Raw genomic sequence first — 18,704 nt, forward strand, 5'->3', positions numbered from 1 at the left:
CCTTCTGGCCCGTGGTGTCCAGCAGTGAAGTGTTTGGACCGCGGGGAGCCCGGCCGCTGAAAGTGCTCTGGCAGCTGGAGTTTTTGGGAGGTCGCCGTGAGGGCACAGTCCGCAGAAAAACAGCGGCAATTAGAGCCAGTGACTCATTGTGTCCACATAAATCACATGACATTGCACATCATAAACAGACTGTAAAACTTTAAAGCACAGTTAATTGTTAGTAATAGCTGCACGATTGATTTATGGCCCTGTACAAAGCTGAGAGATAGGGGCGGATGACCTCAGTGTCACGTCACTCTTATTACACAAGTGATATATTGCATATTTTGGCCTGAAAACAAGCAGATGTTTTTGAGGAGTTTTGTTTGAACAGACACAATGATGTTTCCCATTTGCATTGCTTAATGGAAATTAAGGGAGAACGGCCCATCTGTCTCTTGCGTTTGCTCAACTGCTGTGAGATATGACTACATGTAGTTGTAAAAATGACAGTATCAAGCTTAGATGTTGTCATGGCTTTGTTCCTTGAATTAAACAAAACCATAACAGCAAAAATATGCGGTGTCATTGCCATCAATATGCAAAATCCTCAAACCGAGTATTCTGGTATAGAAATAACCATAGATATTATTCTGCAATGGATTTTGATTTGCATAAGCCAGATACTGCTTAGTCATAATTAGTCTCCTTTAATGTACTGTATATCACACAAAACTTGACAGTACTTATCTGGCTAGCATTTATTTATTTTTACATGCCAGTCTGTTACTGTAGTATAATCTATTTCAGGTACACCAGCCCCTAATGGCACATTTAAACACAGCAAACTGTGATTGGTCACTTTGTGTTAATCAGACAGTTTCTTTCCAACTAAGTGGGCAGTTTTGGCCTGAATAATTAGCTATGTTGATCTTTTTTTGTTTAGTCAAGGCCTAGTCAAGAGATAATAAAGGTAATAATGACCTTAAGATGGCTGGCTGGGATTTCTCTAATTGACGGATGCCCTCCGTGCTTCTGCTGTTAGCGTGGAAGTGGACAGCGCTGTTCTGCTAGCGCTGCTAAGTGAGCCGTTGTTTTTTTAAGTCCCAACACTTATTCAATGATGTTTTTGCAATTACAGAGACACAGACAAGCATGTCCCACAGCGCCAGCACTCATAGTTTAATTACAGTTTAACTTTTCAGTTTTCCTCTGATGATTGTAAGATGTTGCCAGGCTAATTAAACACAGATGGCTTATTCTGAAAGACCTCAGCATGCGTGCGTGCTGCGTCTCAGGACCGCGCCAGTGTTCGAGTTTGGAGACAGAGCCAGATCATTAGGCATATTTAAAATAATCCTGCGTCTGATTGTATCATGTAATGCTAATTGTGTCATTTGTGATTTATAAACACATGCAAATAAGCCAGTGCCGCTAATGTTGCAATTGTAACACTCAATTTGTGTTTCATTAGGGTGAGTAGATACTGATAGCGCTTTATCGCTCAGCTGATCTGCCCTAAAGGCCCCGAGATAAAATGTTATACCTCTGGAGAATGTATGTTACTTTGAATAAATGCAAAACAGTTGTTCAAATAGTTCTAAATACAGTACAGAAATTACTATTTTAAATATTGTTATTTTTTTATAATACTTTCTTCATTTAGTAATAAATTTTGTTCAGGATATTTCTTAAATACTGAAAGTTTTAAATAAAACCCATTGAAAATGAATGTGTGTGTGTGTGTGTGTGTATGTATGTATGTGTGTGTGTATATATATATATATATATATATATATATATATATATTAGTGCTGTCAAAATTAGCGCGTTAACGCATTCGATTAATTTGAAATATTTAACGCGTTAAAAAAAAATAACGCAATTAACGCGGTTGCAGTTTTTTTTTTATTTCCAGTTCTGGCCTATGTGTGTTCAACGTGCAAAGAAATATGGATAAGACCAAGGAAGGACTTTTAGACGGAAAGTTTCAGTATAAAACTCTGCCGGATTACTCTTCAGTCTGCCACAAGAAACAGCAACATTAAAATCATGAACTCAAATGTCATTGTTTTAAAAAAAAACAAAAAAACAATGACTGTAACAGTGCGTAAATCAGACCTTTCTGTAACGCTAACGTTAATAAGCTTAAATGAAATTAACGAAATAATTGTGTAGCGGAGTATTTTTTTGTACACAGTGCCGCGAACTGTCAATCACTCCTGTACGCGTGCGTCACTGTCCTCCTCGCAGCTGCAGCAACTTGCGCTCTCTCTCTTCATCAAGCTTTAAAACAAAAAGGGGACAAACAGATCATATTGTCTTTGTGCATAGGCTATAGATTAATTAGATAAATGAATATCTAAATTTGTGCCTTGCCGTCTACGGTATTTTTTTAGAACTTAGAAAAAAGATGCTGCAGCCAATGAGCAGCCAGCGGGGGCTGCAGGATGACTCAACCTCCGCAGACAGTTTTTAATGTTTATCAGACAATAAATACTCAAGATTTTGCTTTAGTATAACTCACAACGAGTTTCACACACCTTCTCCGGCCACGTTGAGTTGTTGACACTTAACAGTGGGAAAAGCGACACATGCGCTATTCACTTGTATAACTTAAGGGTGAATGGGTAATGTAGTTTCTGCACTGGGTGGGATGAATTAGGAAGCTTGCATTGTGAAGGGCGCTCTGAAAATCGGCAGTGCAGGTAAAAGATTAAAACCTCTATTAAAACAGATGTCCAAATGAGCGTAGCGGTACGCTACAAGCACGTTCTGGGCGCACGGAGAGGTGGCGGTACGCTCAAGAGCTATATTTGGAAGTGGCGGTACTGAGTACCAGTGCGTACCGGCCCACTTAAAGCACTGGCAATGACTATACTTTGGAATTTTTTTGCAGTCCACTTAGAATTCAACATGGAAATCATTTTTGTTTTTTATTGGCATTGATTGTTTTGAAATTCAAATGGTACTTACATGCCTGTGTTTTTATTTCTGTAATAAATATGGCTTTCAAGCTAACAGTTAATTTGGAGGATATTGATGGTTTATTGCAGGTATGTTGTTTACATGAGAAAATCTGTGTTACAAGTTAAACAAAAATTCCAATAAACAATCATATTTTGAATTTAAATAGTTTCTTTGTCTTGAGTTTACATTAATTATTTACATTTTACATTTACATATCCAAAAAGTTTCAGTCTTTTAATTGCGATTAATCGCGATTAATCGCGATTAATTTTAAAAAATTGTGCGATTAATTAGTTAATTTTTTTTAATCGATTGACAGCACTAATATATATATATATATACACACACACACACACACACAGAAACAAAGAAACACACTATATTATCCTAAAAAAGTTATTACAAAATGATTAAAACATTTTAGGATTATGAAATCATACCAAGTAACATTATTATTTGGGTTTTCAACAGACTTCAACACTGACAACACAGTGCTCATTAAAGCAAAATATAATTCTGAAATTCATATGTTTCTCTTCAAGTGAGGTATTATTTTAAGGCATTTCATGTAGTAGTTATGTTTAGGCATTAGGTGAGGGACTACAATATGGTCAAGTAGAATAAGGCGTTAATATATGCATTAAGTACTAATAAATAAGGCAGTATGCTAGTAATTTGCATGTTAATAAGTAACCAGTTAAAAGACAATAGTGTTGCCTAATCTAAAGTGTTACCGCTTTTCCTTTCCACAAACGTTTTCTTGAACATCTTCATATTCACATATAGCAGTGCACTGCATGTTAAAGAGCAGCACTAATTGTATGCGGTGCTTGGCGGCAGTGAAAGTGGCCGTGACAGAGATTGAGTGTTTTTCTGTCCCAGGGGGCTCTGAGCTTTTCTCACCCCATGTCAGTGGCTCCCTGTTGGGGCCCTGAATCTCAGACCTGCAGGAGAGCTGGAGCCAAAGAGGCAGCAGGAACTCTTATTACAGGGGCCGGTCGAACCCTAACAAGCCTCCGTGACCGATTCCCACTCAGCTCTTTTCTAAACCTGCTGCTACTAATAACAACTAGCCATGATCGCGTTACACCTCCCCTTCTCTTATTTACTTTAATGAGTTAAGGTTTCTGAGTGTGTGTGTGTGTGTGTGTGTGTGCATACATATATGTTCTGCATGTTTGGAGTTTTTAAGAGAATCAGAAGCGCGTACAAGAATTAGATGTGTAAATTTCACACGTCGTGTATGGAGGAGTAATTGAAAAGCTCTTTGTAGCAGCACTTAGACTGGCCTGACAAAAGGGGCTGAAGTTATGGGAACTCTTCGCTCAGAGCAATACTTGTTGACTTGCAGAATTCGAAGAGGATGCCAAAAGGAAAGTTGCCCTATTCAAGTTTTTGCTTACACAAGGCCTCTTTGTGGTTTTTAAAGCTTGTCAGACACGTCAGGCCCAGTAAGAAACAGTATATTGTTTCCAGCACTTTGGATTCCTTTCCTTCTGACATCTGCCAGTCTGTAAAGATGATAAATTCTTGCCTCATTAGCCAGCGGTGTGGGATTACAGCCTGACAACACATTAATCACTTGCCTCTGTGGCAGGCCCCACTTGCAATAGGCATTGTTAACAAAACTTTTCTAATATGTCACTCTCCTCTCTGACAGGCCGTAATCAATCATCCTGATTGACAGAGCTGATAGATTACACTATTTATGCTCTGTGTAATGAAAGATAGCGTTTCCACCTACTGTCATTCCTGAGATAATGATAGCCCACCTCTGTAAAGGAACATACACACAGAGTGCACAGAAGAAAGGCACAAGAAGAAAAGGCGAAGCAGACGAACACTGGCATGCATTGTGAACTTTAAGCAGACAATGTTCTACTCCTCGGTGGGTGTCTCTTTTTGTTGCGCATCATTGTTTAGTAATATGGGCTCGCTTTAAGGAAGGCTTCGACAGCGCCGCCACTGCCGCCGCCATTGTGCGCGTGTTCTGGCAGGGAGAAGTCGACTTTGTCTACGTGAGGATTCGGTTTCCGTGGCCTCATTGTGGAGGCGAAGCTTTTGTAGGCTTTTTGTTTTCCTGTCGGGAGGGAACGCGAACGACAGCGACGAATCTGTGGGCCGAAACGCAATGATCGCGTGATTTATAGCGCACCTCGTATGTAAATTTTTCAAATATTGGCAAAATTACCAGTAATTTGCGCTTTCTCATTTTCCGTTCGGCATCGTTCGCCCCGTGTCTAATAGCGTCTAATAGCAGCTAATACGCGTTCTGGGCTTTGTTTATAATCTGGTTTACTTCATTGCTTGTGCGTTTGCACTGAATCTCCACATATTCTTGCTGAAGGGGCTGCTGCGAGGAGTGCCATTTCAAAAAGAGGAAGCGAATGAAAAAGAGGAATAGTCCATCATGCACCTGACAGCTAGCGAATTTGGTGCTTTTCTTGTGAGACAGTGAGCTGTCAGGAAATTAGTTAACTGGAGCATATTGTGGAGAGGCAGGTAATTTAGCCTCATTGATGGCATCACATAATGGCTCACAGGAGTCAGCTCCCTGACCTGCCAGTTCTTTGTGTATAATGCAGAATTTAGTGGCATGCTCAATGCATTCTGTCAGCTGCACGATTGGATTCTCAGCCCACTGTATCTCAGCCTGCAACATATTGGTCAATTATTTCTGAGGCTGTCAATGCTAGGAGGCACTGTTATTTAGTGTGTGTTAACGTTGCATCATTAAGACGCCGCGCGACAGCGAGAGACACTCCCGAGCGTAATTTATTTTGATACAGCCGCCGATAACCTTCATATTGTTTGACCTCCTGTTATGTTAAGGAGGAGGGAGGAAATTCGACAGCCGGCAACAGCGTCTCGTGTGGATTCTTTTAATCTAGCACTTAAGTTCAATGCTCTCAACGTCAGAGCCTATTTGTTTTTTTGTTTTTTTTATTGTTTATTGTTAGCCATCAGACAGCTTGCATTTCCCCATCTCCAGTTAGCCCACTTGTCATCCCAGCATTGTTATATCCAGATATAGCATTGCTTTATGAGATCCCAACAAGAATATAGCTGCTCAGAATGGCATAAAATAATCAATCACTCTTAGCACTGCATATGTACACTGCCACCCTGCCTATGATGTAATTGCATTAGTCAATTAATATTCTCTATTTACGAGACAGTCCATCGAATAAACTGGATAACTGATTTGACAATGTTGACTTTTATTTTAGATGAGTTTAATGGCTACTAACAAGCCCAGCAGTAAATAAACAGCCTGCGTGGGTGGTGAAGAACTAGAGTACAAGAAGCCTCAGGCTGCTGAAACCGAATGAGTGTCTGAAGAGTAAATGTGTCCATAAAAGCAGTAATTTAGGCATTAGGATGGAGAAGATTAATGAGAAATATGAGTGAATGAAGCAACGTCGAGAGCCGTGCTGATAGACGAGGCCTACAGGAGCATCGCTTGGGTCCTTTTTCTACTCGCCAGGCAGATGGGAATATAATTCATGTCGTGAGGGGTCAGGCAGTGTAAACCTGTGCTAATAGGTAGATCTGCACACAAAAGCATGGGGTGGAGTGAGATTTCAGATCGGCTCTGTTTGAGAACAAACAGCTAAGGCCTGTGTGAGATTAACCAGACAAGTGCACTGCATTAACATTCTCTGTTCTCATTGGCACTGGGTCAGGGCTGACAAGTCATTAACATACTGATGCAAGACTGCAGTGCTGATTGGATAATGGATGTTTGTGCGTGTTGTAGTCATCCACTATGTATACAAGCCTATTCTAAAAATGATTGAGCTTTCTTACCATGTACTGCCTACATAGTCAAAAAGTCTTAATTTAAAGAGCCCATGACAAAAAAAATGTGGACAATAGCCATCATCAAGTCATTTGTGTACTCCTGTGTAAGCTGACAAAAATAGCTTTTAAAAGGTAACTCCCTCTTTAAGATAAATTGCTATTTAGTATTAATATGCATATTTTGTGTTTATCTAATCACCTTCCGAACAAAACATATAGGAGTCATAAACTATCTAAGAACCAATGAAAAAAAAAAAAAGTTTTTGTCACGGGACAAAGTTGTGGTATGCAAAATTGTCATGAATGCAGTGCTCTATTAAACTTTTTTAAAAAATAAAATAACTGTCCTGTTTTTAATATAAATGCTAAAATGCAAAAAAAAAAAAAAAAAAACTCTGCATGTACTTTAAGCAATTTGTTTTTTAGGTGCACCAGAGACTCAACTTAGTTTTGATTTCAGTAGAATTTGACATTAGCATGTTGCTAAGCTAACAATTCTTGAATAAGCAATGTGGTCTAAAAGAAGCATAGCATATACAAATACAGTATTTGTGAGTATGGACACTATCTGAGGTGTGTATATTTGGGACTGTTAGGGTTAATAAATTTCGTTATTCACTGTGCATTCTTAATTCAGCATCCATTCACAATGTTGAGTGGCCTGTGAGAGGGAGGCCCGTTCTCCTCATTCACACTTTGAAAGGAGAGAGTCTCTGAGCTATCAGAGTACAGGCCTCCTGCAAATCCTGTGTGCCTCTGGGGTCACCTCTAGGTCAGTGGGGTCAAGTGATACTCACACCACATTCATCCCTTACTTAGAAGAGACAGAGAAAGACATTGAGGGAAGAGAAAGACCCCTTTCAAATCCTCAAACCTCAAACTATTGAAATAGGCGGTGTAACTCATCCTACACCATTAGTACATGTACATGATACATCAAATTGTTCAGCTTAAAGGGGTCATATCATTTTGCTAAAAATAACATCATGTTGTGTATTTGGTGTACTGCAATGTGTGTATGCGGTTTAAGGTTCAAAAAACACATTTTCCACAATGTACATGTTTCTCCTTTTTGCCATTCTGAAAAAGTTTTTACAAAGCTCATCGTTCTGAAAAGTGAGATGTACGCTGATTGGCCCGCTATCCAGTGTGTTGTGATTGGCTGAATACCTCAAGCGTGTGATGGAAATGTTATGCCCCTAATCCATACTGTGATGGCATCTCCTGGCACGATCCAGACAAATCCAATAAATTACAAATTACAAATTAAATTACAAAAGAGGCATTTGTTGCATCCAGTGGGGACATAATTACTGATTATAATGACTTGTACTGTGTTTTTATGTGTTACGTTGCATATCACGCCACGTAAACATAAAAAATGAACATTTGTGATCTGAGAAACGACAAACAACAAGCGCTACTCTACACTGCTCAAAACTTGTTTTTGAATCATCAGTGGCAAATTACTTAAATATAAAACATGTTACAGGCTGTGAGTCAGAAGCGTCAGACTATCCTTGCAAAGTTGGAACTGCCTCCCTTTATAAAACATCCTTTGATCAAAGACCCATTGTAAGCTAGTCTGCAGGTTCAGGAAACAGTCCTCCATAAAATACGTCACACAGTGTTACACACTTGCGGCCTTGAGTGAGGAATGGCCGGCAGGAGAGAATGGCATGGCCGGCGGATTCGATGAAAGGACACATGAAATTGAAAGTGAAAAAAGTGATGTGACATACAGCCAAGATGGTGACCCATACTCGAAATTCATGCTCTGTATTTAACCCATCCAAAGTGCACACACACTGCATTGAACACACACCGTGAGCACACACCAGTAGCAGTGAGCAGCCATTTATGCTGGGGCACCCGGGGAGCAGTTGGGGGTTTGGTGCCTTGCTCAAGAGCACCTCAGTCGTGGTATTGAAGGTGGGAGAGAGTGCTGTACATTCATTCCCTTCACCTACAATTCCTGCCTGCCCTAGACTCAAACTCACAACCTTTTGGATTATAAGTCCAACTCTCTTACCATTAGGCCATGACTTCCCAAAGGCCATGACTTCCCATGTGACGACCCCGGGCTGGACTCTGCTTTGTCCATGGTGAAAACTGATCCGGTGATCCATGGAGTGAATTCATTGTGTGTTGATGTACTTCCTCAGCGACCAGCATGGATCAGCTCTATACACGACAAAGAAGATATCGTCCTCTTTTGGAAGGCCAAACAATATGGCGGCAACAACAATACTACTGAGATGATAAAGTTATGCCGCATTTCTTTGCGTGAACATTTGGGTGGTGTTATGCAAATCTTCCCACTCAGTGATGTAGACATCTAGGGGCGTGTTTAAATGAGGCATTTTAGGAGGGTGTGGACAAGTCTTAACTTCTTAACTATCTCTTTTTGATTTGAGACTTTAGTCTTTGCAGCTTTACAGATCATCTTTATGCATTCAAGGGCTTGTAACACTCCTAAGGAAAAATTTTAATTGCCTCATAATTGCACATAATTTTGTCTTGTTTTCCGGTAAAATAAATATTGATACTGAATGCACTGTAAGTCGCTTTGGATAAAAGTGTCTGCTAAATGCATAAATTAAATTTTTTTAATTATACTCTAAGTTGAATATACATTATATATGTCATTTTAGATTAATTCTTAAAATATGCCAATAACTTATTTATTTATTAGTTAGTTATCTTTGGATCAGTAAGGAACTGTAGAGCACTTTAGCAACCACATAACAACAGAACAACCATCCAGAACTTTCTTGCAAAGACTATAGAGTACCCAAGACATGTTACTCGTATAGTTTTGAATGGTGAAAAATGCAACACTCAATGTGGCAGCTCTATCAAACGAAGCCCCGTATTCTGAGCAAAACAGCAAATCCCTAATCAATAAAAAGTCAGATTAGAACTTTAGAAACCGTTAGAAGTCCCAGTTCCTATATAAAGTTTTCTGAGTCATGCGCCTAGGACTACACTTGTTGGTATAGCCTGAAACATATGCTTTTTATAACGCTATTTGAGCAAAATAAACATTTGATATAGTTGTTGTCAGATTTCATTGGTGAATTCAAATATGAAATTTTAATTGTAAGCTTTGCAAACAGTTTTGGAGAATCTGATGTTTCCCCATTCAAAGAAGATAGGAGCTGCACTTGCATTTCTGAGAGGAATTTCAAAGATGGCCACCCAATGATATGACATGATTTAAAGGATTCTAGCAAAGATAGAATACCCAAGACATGTCACTTGTACAGTTTTGAATGGGGAAAAATGCAACGCTCAATATGACCGGTCAATCGCAGGAAGCCCCGCCTTCTGAATTAAAGACCCTGCTGTAAGCATTCTGAGACGTGCGCTGAAGAATGCGTATGCGCACTGGCTCATTTAGCCTGAAAAAATAAGCTTTTTATAATGCTATTTGAGCAAAAGAAACTACAATTATGACACAGTTGTTGTCAGATTTCATTTTGGATTTCAAATATGAAATTTAATTGTAAGCTTAGTGAACAGTTTTGGAGAATTTAATGTTTGCCCATTCAGAGTGATAGAAGCTGCACTTGCATGCCTGAGAGGCATTTCAAAGATGGCCGCCGAGTGACATGACTTGTCTTAAAGGGACTTTGATTCTAGCAACTACACTGGAACCGTAACCTGGCAACCACCTAAAACACCATAGAAATAACATAGCAACACAATCAACCAAACAGAACCCTTTAGCAACTGTTTAGCAGAGCCTTAGTAGCCACCCAGAACTCCAGAAGTTTTCTTGGAAAGTGGGGAAAAGAAATGTGGTGAATGAGCACTGGGCATTAATGAATGGCAAACTTATATCTTATTTTTAAGCTTGACGGACATTTTGAAAGGTTTAGTCATTTCTTGGATTTCCTCATGTTGATGGAGTAATAAATTAGCGCGTTGACGTTTGTAACCAGAGAGGACGATTTACCCTAGTGAAATGTCGGACTGTGCTCCATCATGTTTTTTAATTAGCATTATATTGCGCAGGTGTTGAGGACAGTTGTGACTTCTGACATTAGTGTCTGGCTATTAATACCCAGCATGTGACCTTCGGGAAGCTGACATTCACTGTAGAGCTGACAGATTCATGGCTCTGTTGCCCTGAATAAGGTTGTCACATATTTTTAAGTGCTTGAAACAGGTCCAGGGTGCCATAAACCTCAGACATTTTAATCCAGGCTGAACTGTAAGTCAGAATTTGCTGTATAAACGTTGGCCCTTGAATAATACAGACAGGGCTAATAGCTGGGATTAAAGCATTACTTGGACTTATTCAAGCATGATAACGTCCCATAGCAGCCATCAAGTTTCACCCTGTGTAAACCATAAATTCCAAAATATGTGAAGTCATGAGGTGAAATCACAGTAGTGACTCCGTAGCAACCGAAACTCAGTGTTTCAGGTTCTGTGCGTGTCAGGCGCGGAGCTCACGTTGTGTCTCGCAACTCGGTCCGTGAGAAGGATGTGTCTGGTTATTGTTTGAGATCAGCACGCTCTGGACTGCGTGTTGCATTGAGGGACTGTGAAAGGAGGGGTAGGGTTACGGCACCGCCGCTGCTCTATTGACAGGGAAGGGTGGATGTGAGCCAGTCTGCCCTCTCTGCAGGTGTTACAGCGGTGCGGATTCCTTTCCAGCCTCCGTCCGCCTCTGCCAGATCGGCTGCCAAACAAATGGCGAGATGCAAGCTGACAACAATAAGGTATCCTTGAGGCTTTCTTCCTCTCCTAGTGCATACAAGTCACAAATGTAACCCTGCTCTCCGACATGGGATAAAATAATATCTCTGAATCACCTGATATTGGCAGCAGGAACAGTAGCCTGCCGGTGGCACAATAGCCACTGCCTGGCCACGTTTGCTTGCCAGCTGGAAGCAACAGTCGACGGGCTTGTTTAAGGTAATGTGATAAGTGGGCTGCTCCTACTTTCATCACACCTCTTCCAAAAGCACAAGGGATCTGGCCCTTTTCTCAGCTGTAAAGCAAGACGCAGCCGTTAAATCAGATAGGTTTACCGTATCCTGTCATAACTCATCAGACTTCCAGACAGCTCTGTAGACATGGAAACGGTGACACGTCCCTACAATACACTTCATCTTTTTCTAATTTTTTTCCCCAGCTGTAGTTAGTTTCAAGTCACTCAAATAAACCTTCCTTGATGCATGTCTTGGAAATGCTTCTAAAAGGTTGCATGTGCTATCACAGGCAAAAGAGAGAGGGATAGAAAATAATGCCACGGACTAGATGTAGACTTTTTCTCTGATCAGAGAGAAAAGAAGCTTCTGATGACTTTCATCAGTTCGCAGCGCTGTTTTTGGGGCAATCCTGGATGTCATTCATGTCAGGACGGGCTGACACCTGTCTGGTGTGTGGGGCTGGTCTGAGCTCTCTGTGTGTGTGTCAGGCGCTTGAGAGACTGTTTGTTTCCAGGCCGCTTTTGGGCCAGACGCCTTGCTGGCGCTCCAGGCCATGACCAGACTTTGAGCTCATCATGCCAGACATGACAGGCCTCCTTCTCTTTGGTGTTGAGAGTGAGTACGCTCTGTAGCCCAGTGGGGGAACCGTTTCAAAATGGCGACTGACTTTTTTTTCATCCAGCTTCTCTTGAACTGCACATCACAGGGAAGATCAATATTGTCTGTGCTAATATGTGCGGGGTGATTCTCTGGTAAGTTCAGCGAGAACTTGTAAACATCCACCTTCACTGTATACTACACCACTTCTAGATATGTGTAGTATGACGGGAAATTAAAGATCTAGCTGCTTTTTAATATTTAGCCTTCACCATTCATTTTACTTGTTATAAAATTTGTTTACAAGATCATGTGTTTAATTGTTTGGCTCATGTGATTTTGATTTGTTCTATATTTCTTATTATTACCAATAGAAAGTTGTATGTTTTTGATTAAAGATCACAAAGACAATTGTTTTTTTTTCTTTAAACTACTACTACTTGAGACATTTACCAAGCAGAAGTGTGAACAGAAAAGTGCAGTCAATTTAGATTTTGAAGTAAAATACTATAAATATTGTGTACAGCTGTGATGAAACTGTAAATTTCTTTCTGATTGTACATCTGATTAAATAGAGAAAAAGAAAATATGCATGCATGGATGAATTGTTCACAATAAGATCAAAAACATTTAGAAAACAGATATGGTGAAATTTGAATTCATGCTGACTTTAAAAGTAATTTTAATGAATAATTTGGATTTGTTACACATAAAATATGCACTAACAGGTCTATTTGCAGTTTATGTCAGAAAGCATCTGGACCTTTCCATTCCGTCTTTGTTTATTCCATTCATCCATCTAGTTTTTATTTACTAACCTGTGCTGTCTTTGATTAGTCATATAATCTCTTGAACACGGAGGGATATCTATGTCATGACATGGGTTGGCAAGCTTGCCATTGGTATCACGTTTTGAAGGCATCTGCTTGTCTGTCTTGTGAAAGGAGATATAGTGATGGTTTCATATTCTAACTCAAGATTAATGTGGTTTTTTTACAGCCTGCTGGGAGCTGCAATTGTACATGTCACTATAACATAATATCTGGGCTCTAAAGACATGACTATTCATTTTAATGGCCTTTTCGACTCACAATTGAACATTACAATGCATACTACTCGTCTCAGAGCTCACTCATCACTCATTATGATGTCAAATCTTCATAATGCACGATTCCATGGAAGTTCATGCCCAATAGAGCTTGCTGTTAATCAACTTCCTTGTTTTTTTCCTATTAGATCTGAAGGAATTTGACAAGAGTGGTGGCTTCTGTTTTAACTTACCCATTTTACTTCTGTAATAATGTACTTCTAAGTGAAATAAATTAGTTTAAGATTTTTGTAACAGGGAATATTGTAGAAAGAAATCTAACCTTTGTTTCATGACTGTAACCCATCCATTTTCCCAGTCCAGTATTTTCCATATTTCCATAAAGCCAGGTTTGACTGGTCACTGACCCGACAAATCTTGCCTCTTTGAACACTCTTGTTTATCTTCAAATAAACAAATCTTTAACAGCATAATAGGTTTAGACCTGCTTACACGAAATCTCTCACTCAGATCAAATGCTCTGCGTTATTTTTCTTTGAGTTATTGTTGGATAAATGGGGGCCATCGCTGGCCGGTACAAATATTTTAGTTAGATAATCCAGTAATGTTTCGCTTTGCACTTTGTATAAGCACACAGCTCTGTTTGAGGCCAGATGCACATGACCAGAATGCTTTGTGGGAGCAGAGTTTGATTAAACAGAGTGGGCAATAGCCATGAGCTCATGATTTGTGGTTTGCATCATTTATTTACACATTCCTTAATAGTGGCTCTTTGCTTTTTCATAGTTGTCAATTTTATTCACATTAATAGATGAAAACTCATTTAGGACATGTCTTAATAGATTTCTGTAATTCTTGCAAATAACTTATAACATAATAATATAGTAACACATAAACTTAATAAATATCTGCTTGCACACTTAAAATGTTTAAAAGTTTATTTAAATTATTATTATTATTATTATTATTATTATTATTATTATTTAAAAGGGGTTATGACCCCAAACTTTTAAACATTTTAAGTGTGCAAGCAGATATTTATTAAGTTTGTGTTACTAAATTATTATTTTGATCAAAAGGCATGAACAGAATATTATAAATATTACCAATAACACACACACACACACAAAACATGTTCATTGCATTTTCTATTCATAAAAGAATCTTCAAAAACAAATATCTACATTTTCAAACACATATAAACATATACATTTATTTATATATTTTAATACTATTTTCAGAAGTCATCATGATTAGCTGTTCTGTCCTATTCGTCAAGAGCGAATAAAAAAATAGGATACATACGGTCCCTAAACACGGTTCTAATAACTTCGGCTGTTACACAGACGCTGAGCCACTTTAGACAGCGGACCAGTAGCGCTTCATCAGGCGAAAACACACACAATTGTCTAAATAGGATGTTTTGGCAAGTTACCTCAATATCATACTTTTAAATGAGTTATAAGGTCTAAAAATGACCGTAACGAGTATGGAGAAAATAAGGTATGTGTCAGATCCACGTCATGTGCATCAGGTTTTAAAGAGGCATTGCTGCTTTTAAAGTAAAACCCGCTAAAGTCTGTCACTGATGTAAATCAAAGAACAAAAGAAAAAGAGACCTCACTCGACTGCTCTAGTTGCTGATTAACTTTTGTAGATTTAATAAAGGTTAATCTGTATAGTTTATGCTTATACAACTTATTGTTTGTGAAGATTGTTTTAAAATCACTTAATATTCCATAGCCTATTAAATGTAAAAAAATAATGGCTTTTTATTCTGCTGTAAAGTTGAATGGCTATAATTAATAGTCTAGGTAAAATTAATTACAAATGCATTTAATCACCAGTAACAGTATTGGTATCAATAATTCATTAATAGGTTACTTAGTAAAAAGATACTATTAAAAACATTTAAATATATACAATCTTTATGATGTTTCGACATTAATTTGGAGGTTCAATGTGAAATTGACAATATACATTTTAGATTTCAATTTAAGTTCTAATTTTATATCCCCCCCAGAAAGAGATCCAGATGGCACCCAACCCCTTGGCCTCCTTCACATTTTCTATTCGATAATCTGGCCCTAAAATGGCTATATATATATATATATATATATATATATATATATATATATATATATATATATATATATATATATGCACCACAACTGTTTTCAGCATTGATCTTGAGCACCTTGTCAGCATATTAGAATAATAATATTAGAATTATTTTCTGAAGGATCATGTGACATTGAAGACTGGAGTCATGATTCATTTTAAAACATATTAGTAGAATACAGTTATATTAAATTGTATAATATTTGTTAAATATTATATCAAATAGTATTAATATTGTTATAAAAGTACCTTTTTGAAACAAAAAAAGAATAATCACTTCAACAGTAAACACATATTAATGTAATTTTAAATTTTAGATGCTTTAAGTCATCTAAAACTTTAAATAGTAAGTTTTTGTTAAATATTAGTTTAATTATTAAATATGAGTTTATTAATCCTTATAATTCTCACAAAAAAAAAAAAATAATTACAAATAAAAACACAATTTGAACATTATGAACTGAGTGTTATGCAGTGGCATATAGACCAGCCTTTGAACAGGTATTAGCATCATAAATCTTATTATGATATGTATTTTAGCTATGTTGACCATCCTGATCATCAGCATCCTGGTCGTTGTTATATATTTACTCTAATGCATGTTGTCCCCTCAGGGCTATACACCATGAGAAGCTTGTTTAGGGCATCTCTGTTGTGTGTTTTGGTGGTGCGATGTCACCCCCTCTCAAGCTCTGTTTGTTTAACGCTGCCCGCAGGCCCGAGCAGCACGGATTGTGTCCTCACTGAATTTCCGCAGCGCATGTCACAACGAGGCCACGCTGCTGCAGGTATATGTGTGCCGCCACGCTGCGTCTCTGATCTATACTCACCCACGCAGCCGAAGAGGCCACAGCCGCTGCTATATCCACTCTCACAGATTATGCTCCATGCCCGGCAGAGCCAGATAAGGATGAAATAACCAAGCGTATTCTCTAGCACGGTGCTGTGTAAACATCTGTGTTTTACCTGTCATTTCCCCCTGAGAGCTGTCTCATTTCCTTTATCTCACGGCGCTCAGCGTTCTGCATGAAATTTGATCCTGCCCTTTCTCCTGCTCTACATGAATGCCATTTTGTCAAACAGGGAAGACATTCTTCATGGGATGAGTCGTTTAACATTTGTTAAATGTGGCGTTCACCGGCGTGGTGGACCGTGGTTTAAATCAGCGCTTATTACTGTGATTTGAAGAGGCTTGTCTGCTTGGCTTTGCCGTAGGTGCGAACATGCGCTGTAGCTCTTGTTTTGCTCAGCGGTGTTGTTTACACATTCATTAGCAGGCTTTGGTTTCAACCAGCAGAGTCTCAGAGACTTATCGTGGTTCTTCATCACATATATATCCATGACAACATAAGTGTCTTCAGGAAGAGTCTGCTCTCCACCCTCACAGATACTGGGTGGTCCTGCGGTGGCCTTTCTGGAGAGCAGACTCTTGGTTTACTTAACTCACAGTTAAGGGATCTTATCAGGCCACATCAGCGTAGTGCACACTCTGTGGAACATTGAAATAACTCTTCAAATCAAGGATTCTCAACATTATTATCCTCATGCTCCATCAATGTTATTTAGATACTATTATAGGTTTATAGATATAATATAATTTTTGATAGGTTTTACTAATCTATTTATTTTATTTTTTACATTTTAGTATTTCTTTCCTGTTATGTCTATATAGGCTAGTTTTTTGTTATGCATGTCATTTTTAGTTAAAAAATGTTTGGTCGTACTTTATTTTAGGGCCAGTTTTCACTATTAACCAACTATTAAGTACAGCCTTAGCCTCAATAAACTAGAATAGTTAGTAAAATAGATTAGTTAGTAAGGCAGCTATTAAGTTTAGGTATTGGGTAGTATTAAGGATGTAGAATATGATCATGCAGAATATTTTATTGTAAGTGCTAATAAACAGCCTAATAAGCAACTGGGTCTCTATGCTAAAATGTCACCAAACGTTCTTGAACATAATTTCTTACATGTTCCAGAGAGGAACATAAGTACAAATCTGTAGCTTTTTAAAATTTATTTTGCATACAAGATAAATTGCATATTTAAGATGCAGGTAAAAATAATGCTCAAATATTAAATCTATACCGTTTACATTTATGCATTTGCCAGATGCTTTTATCCATTATAGACTTACAGTGCATTCAGGCTATAATTTTTTTTATTTTTTATTTTTTTTCGTATACCAATAAATACAGTGAAACCCCAAGGTTAAGAAGCTGTGTTTTAAGTCATGGCTGCCGTGGCTGTTTTTGCTGTTGTTCTTTTAAAGAGTCTGCTAAATACGGATCAGCTGTCGATGGAGCTGGGGCTCTGACAAGCACTCTTCTTGCTTTCTCTCTCTCTTCCTGTCTCTCACCCACCAATTCTCTCCCCCTCCACCTAAGAATGGGCTGTGCCTCCGGGGGCCACATCACTTACCTGCTGACACACAGGACATGATTGATGAGCAGCCTCGGGCGCTGGAGTCGACTTTGTCAGCTGCTCATAATTTATACATCTTATCTCTGTCAGAAGAAAAGACGGAGCATGGCGTATGGAAATGAAAACACAAGCCTTGTTTAGGCTTCTAGTATGCACGGCACACGAATCTAAAGAACTTTGATTGCTATCTGCCCTCTCCCTCATCGGGCCCTAAGTGTCCAGGCCCTGTGCATACTCTCCGTATGTCTCTGCTTTCTGTGCTGGACAAGTGATTCTCGACTGACAGCGGTTGCCACAGTTTTCATCCAAAACCAGCTTTGGACATGTTGGAGTGGATGTTACCACAAAATTATGCCTCTCAGTATCTTCAAATGAAAAAGACATGCTGTTGAGAACCCTTCTGTTGAGGGTTCCTTTCGGTCAAACGTAATGTAGTGTATAATGTAGAGGTATTTAATCTTTAAGCACAAAAATGGAAATGAATGGTTGCAAGATGCATTATATAGCCTACATACACAATGAATTATATATATATATATATATATATATATATACAAAAATACAGGAAACATTTTATATTGTGTAACATTATTTGATGTAAAATAAAAAAATTACATTTTAAAATACATTAAAATCTAACTTTATTACTGTGATACAAAGCTGAATTTTCAGCATCATTACTCCAGTCTTCAGTGTCACATCCTTCAGAAATCATTTATATGTAGCAATGGCTGTTGGAAATTCAGCTTTGCATCACAGAAATAAATTATATTTTAAACTATATCAAAATAGAAACCATTAACATTTTGCAAGAC

The 18,704-nt window shown here is 38.4% G+C and overlaps 1 protein-coding gene across 1 annotated transcript in view; it reads left to right on the top strand.

Annotated features, from left to right (window-relative positions):
- Positions 1–18,704, top strand: part of LOC127970000 (leucine-rich melanocyte differentiation-associated protein-like) — a 277,953-nt gene that overhangs the window by 193,503 nt on the left and 65,746 nt on the right. The window contains exon 6 of the mRNA XM_052572167.1: positions 16,827–16,862. Within this exon, the coding sequence (XP_052428127.1) occupies positions 16,827–16,862 (36 nt within the window). The remainder of the gene's footprint in view (positions 1–16,826; positions 16,863–18,704) is intronic.

The sequence above is a fragment of the Carassius gibelio genome, chromosome B13 (genome assembly GCF_023724105.1).
Source record: "Carassius gibelio isolate Cgi1373 ecotype wild population from Czech Republic chromosome B13, carGib1.2-hapl.c, whole genome shotgun sequence".
Lineage (NCBI taxonomy): Eukaryota > Metazoa > Chordata > Actinopteri > Cypriniformes > Cyprinidae > Carassius > Carassius gibelio.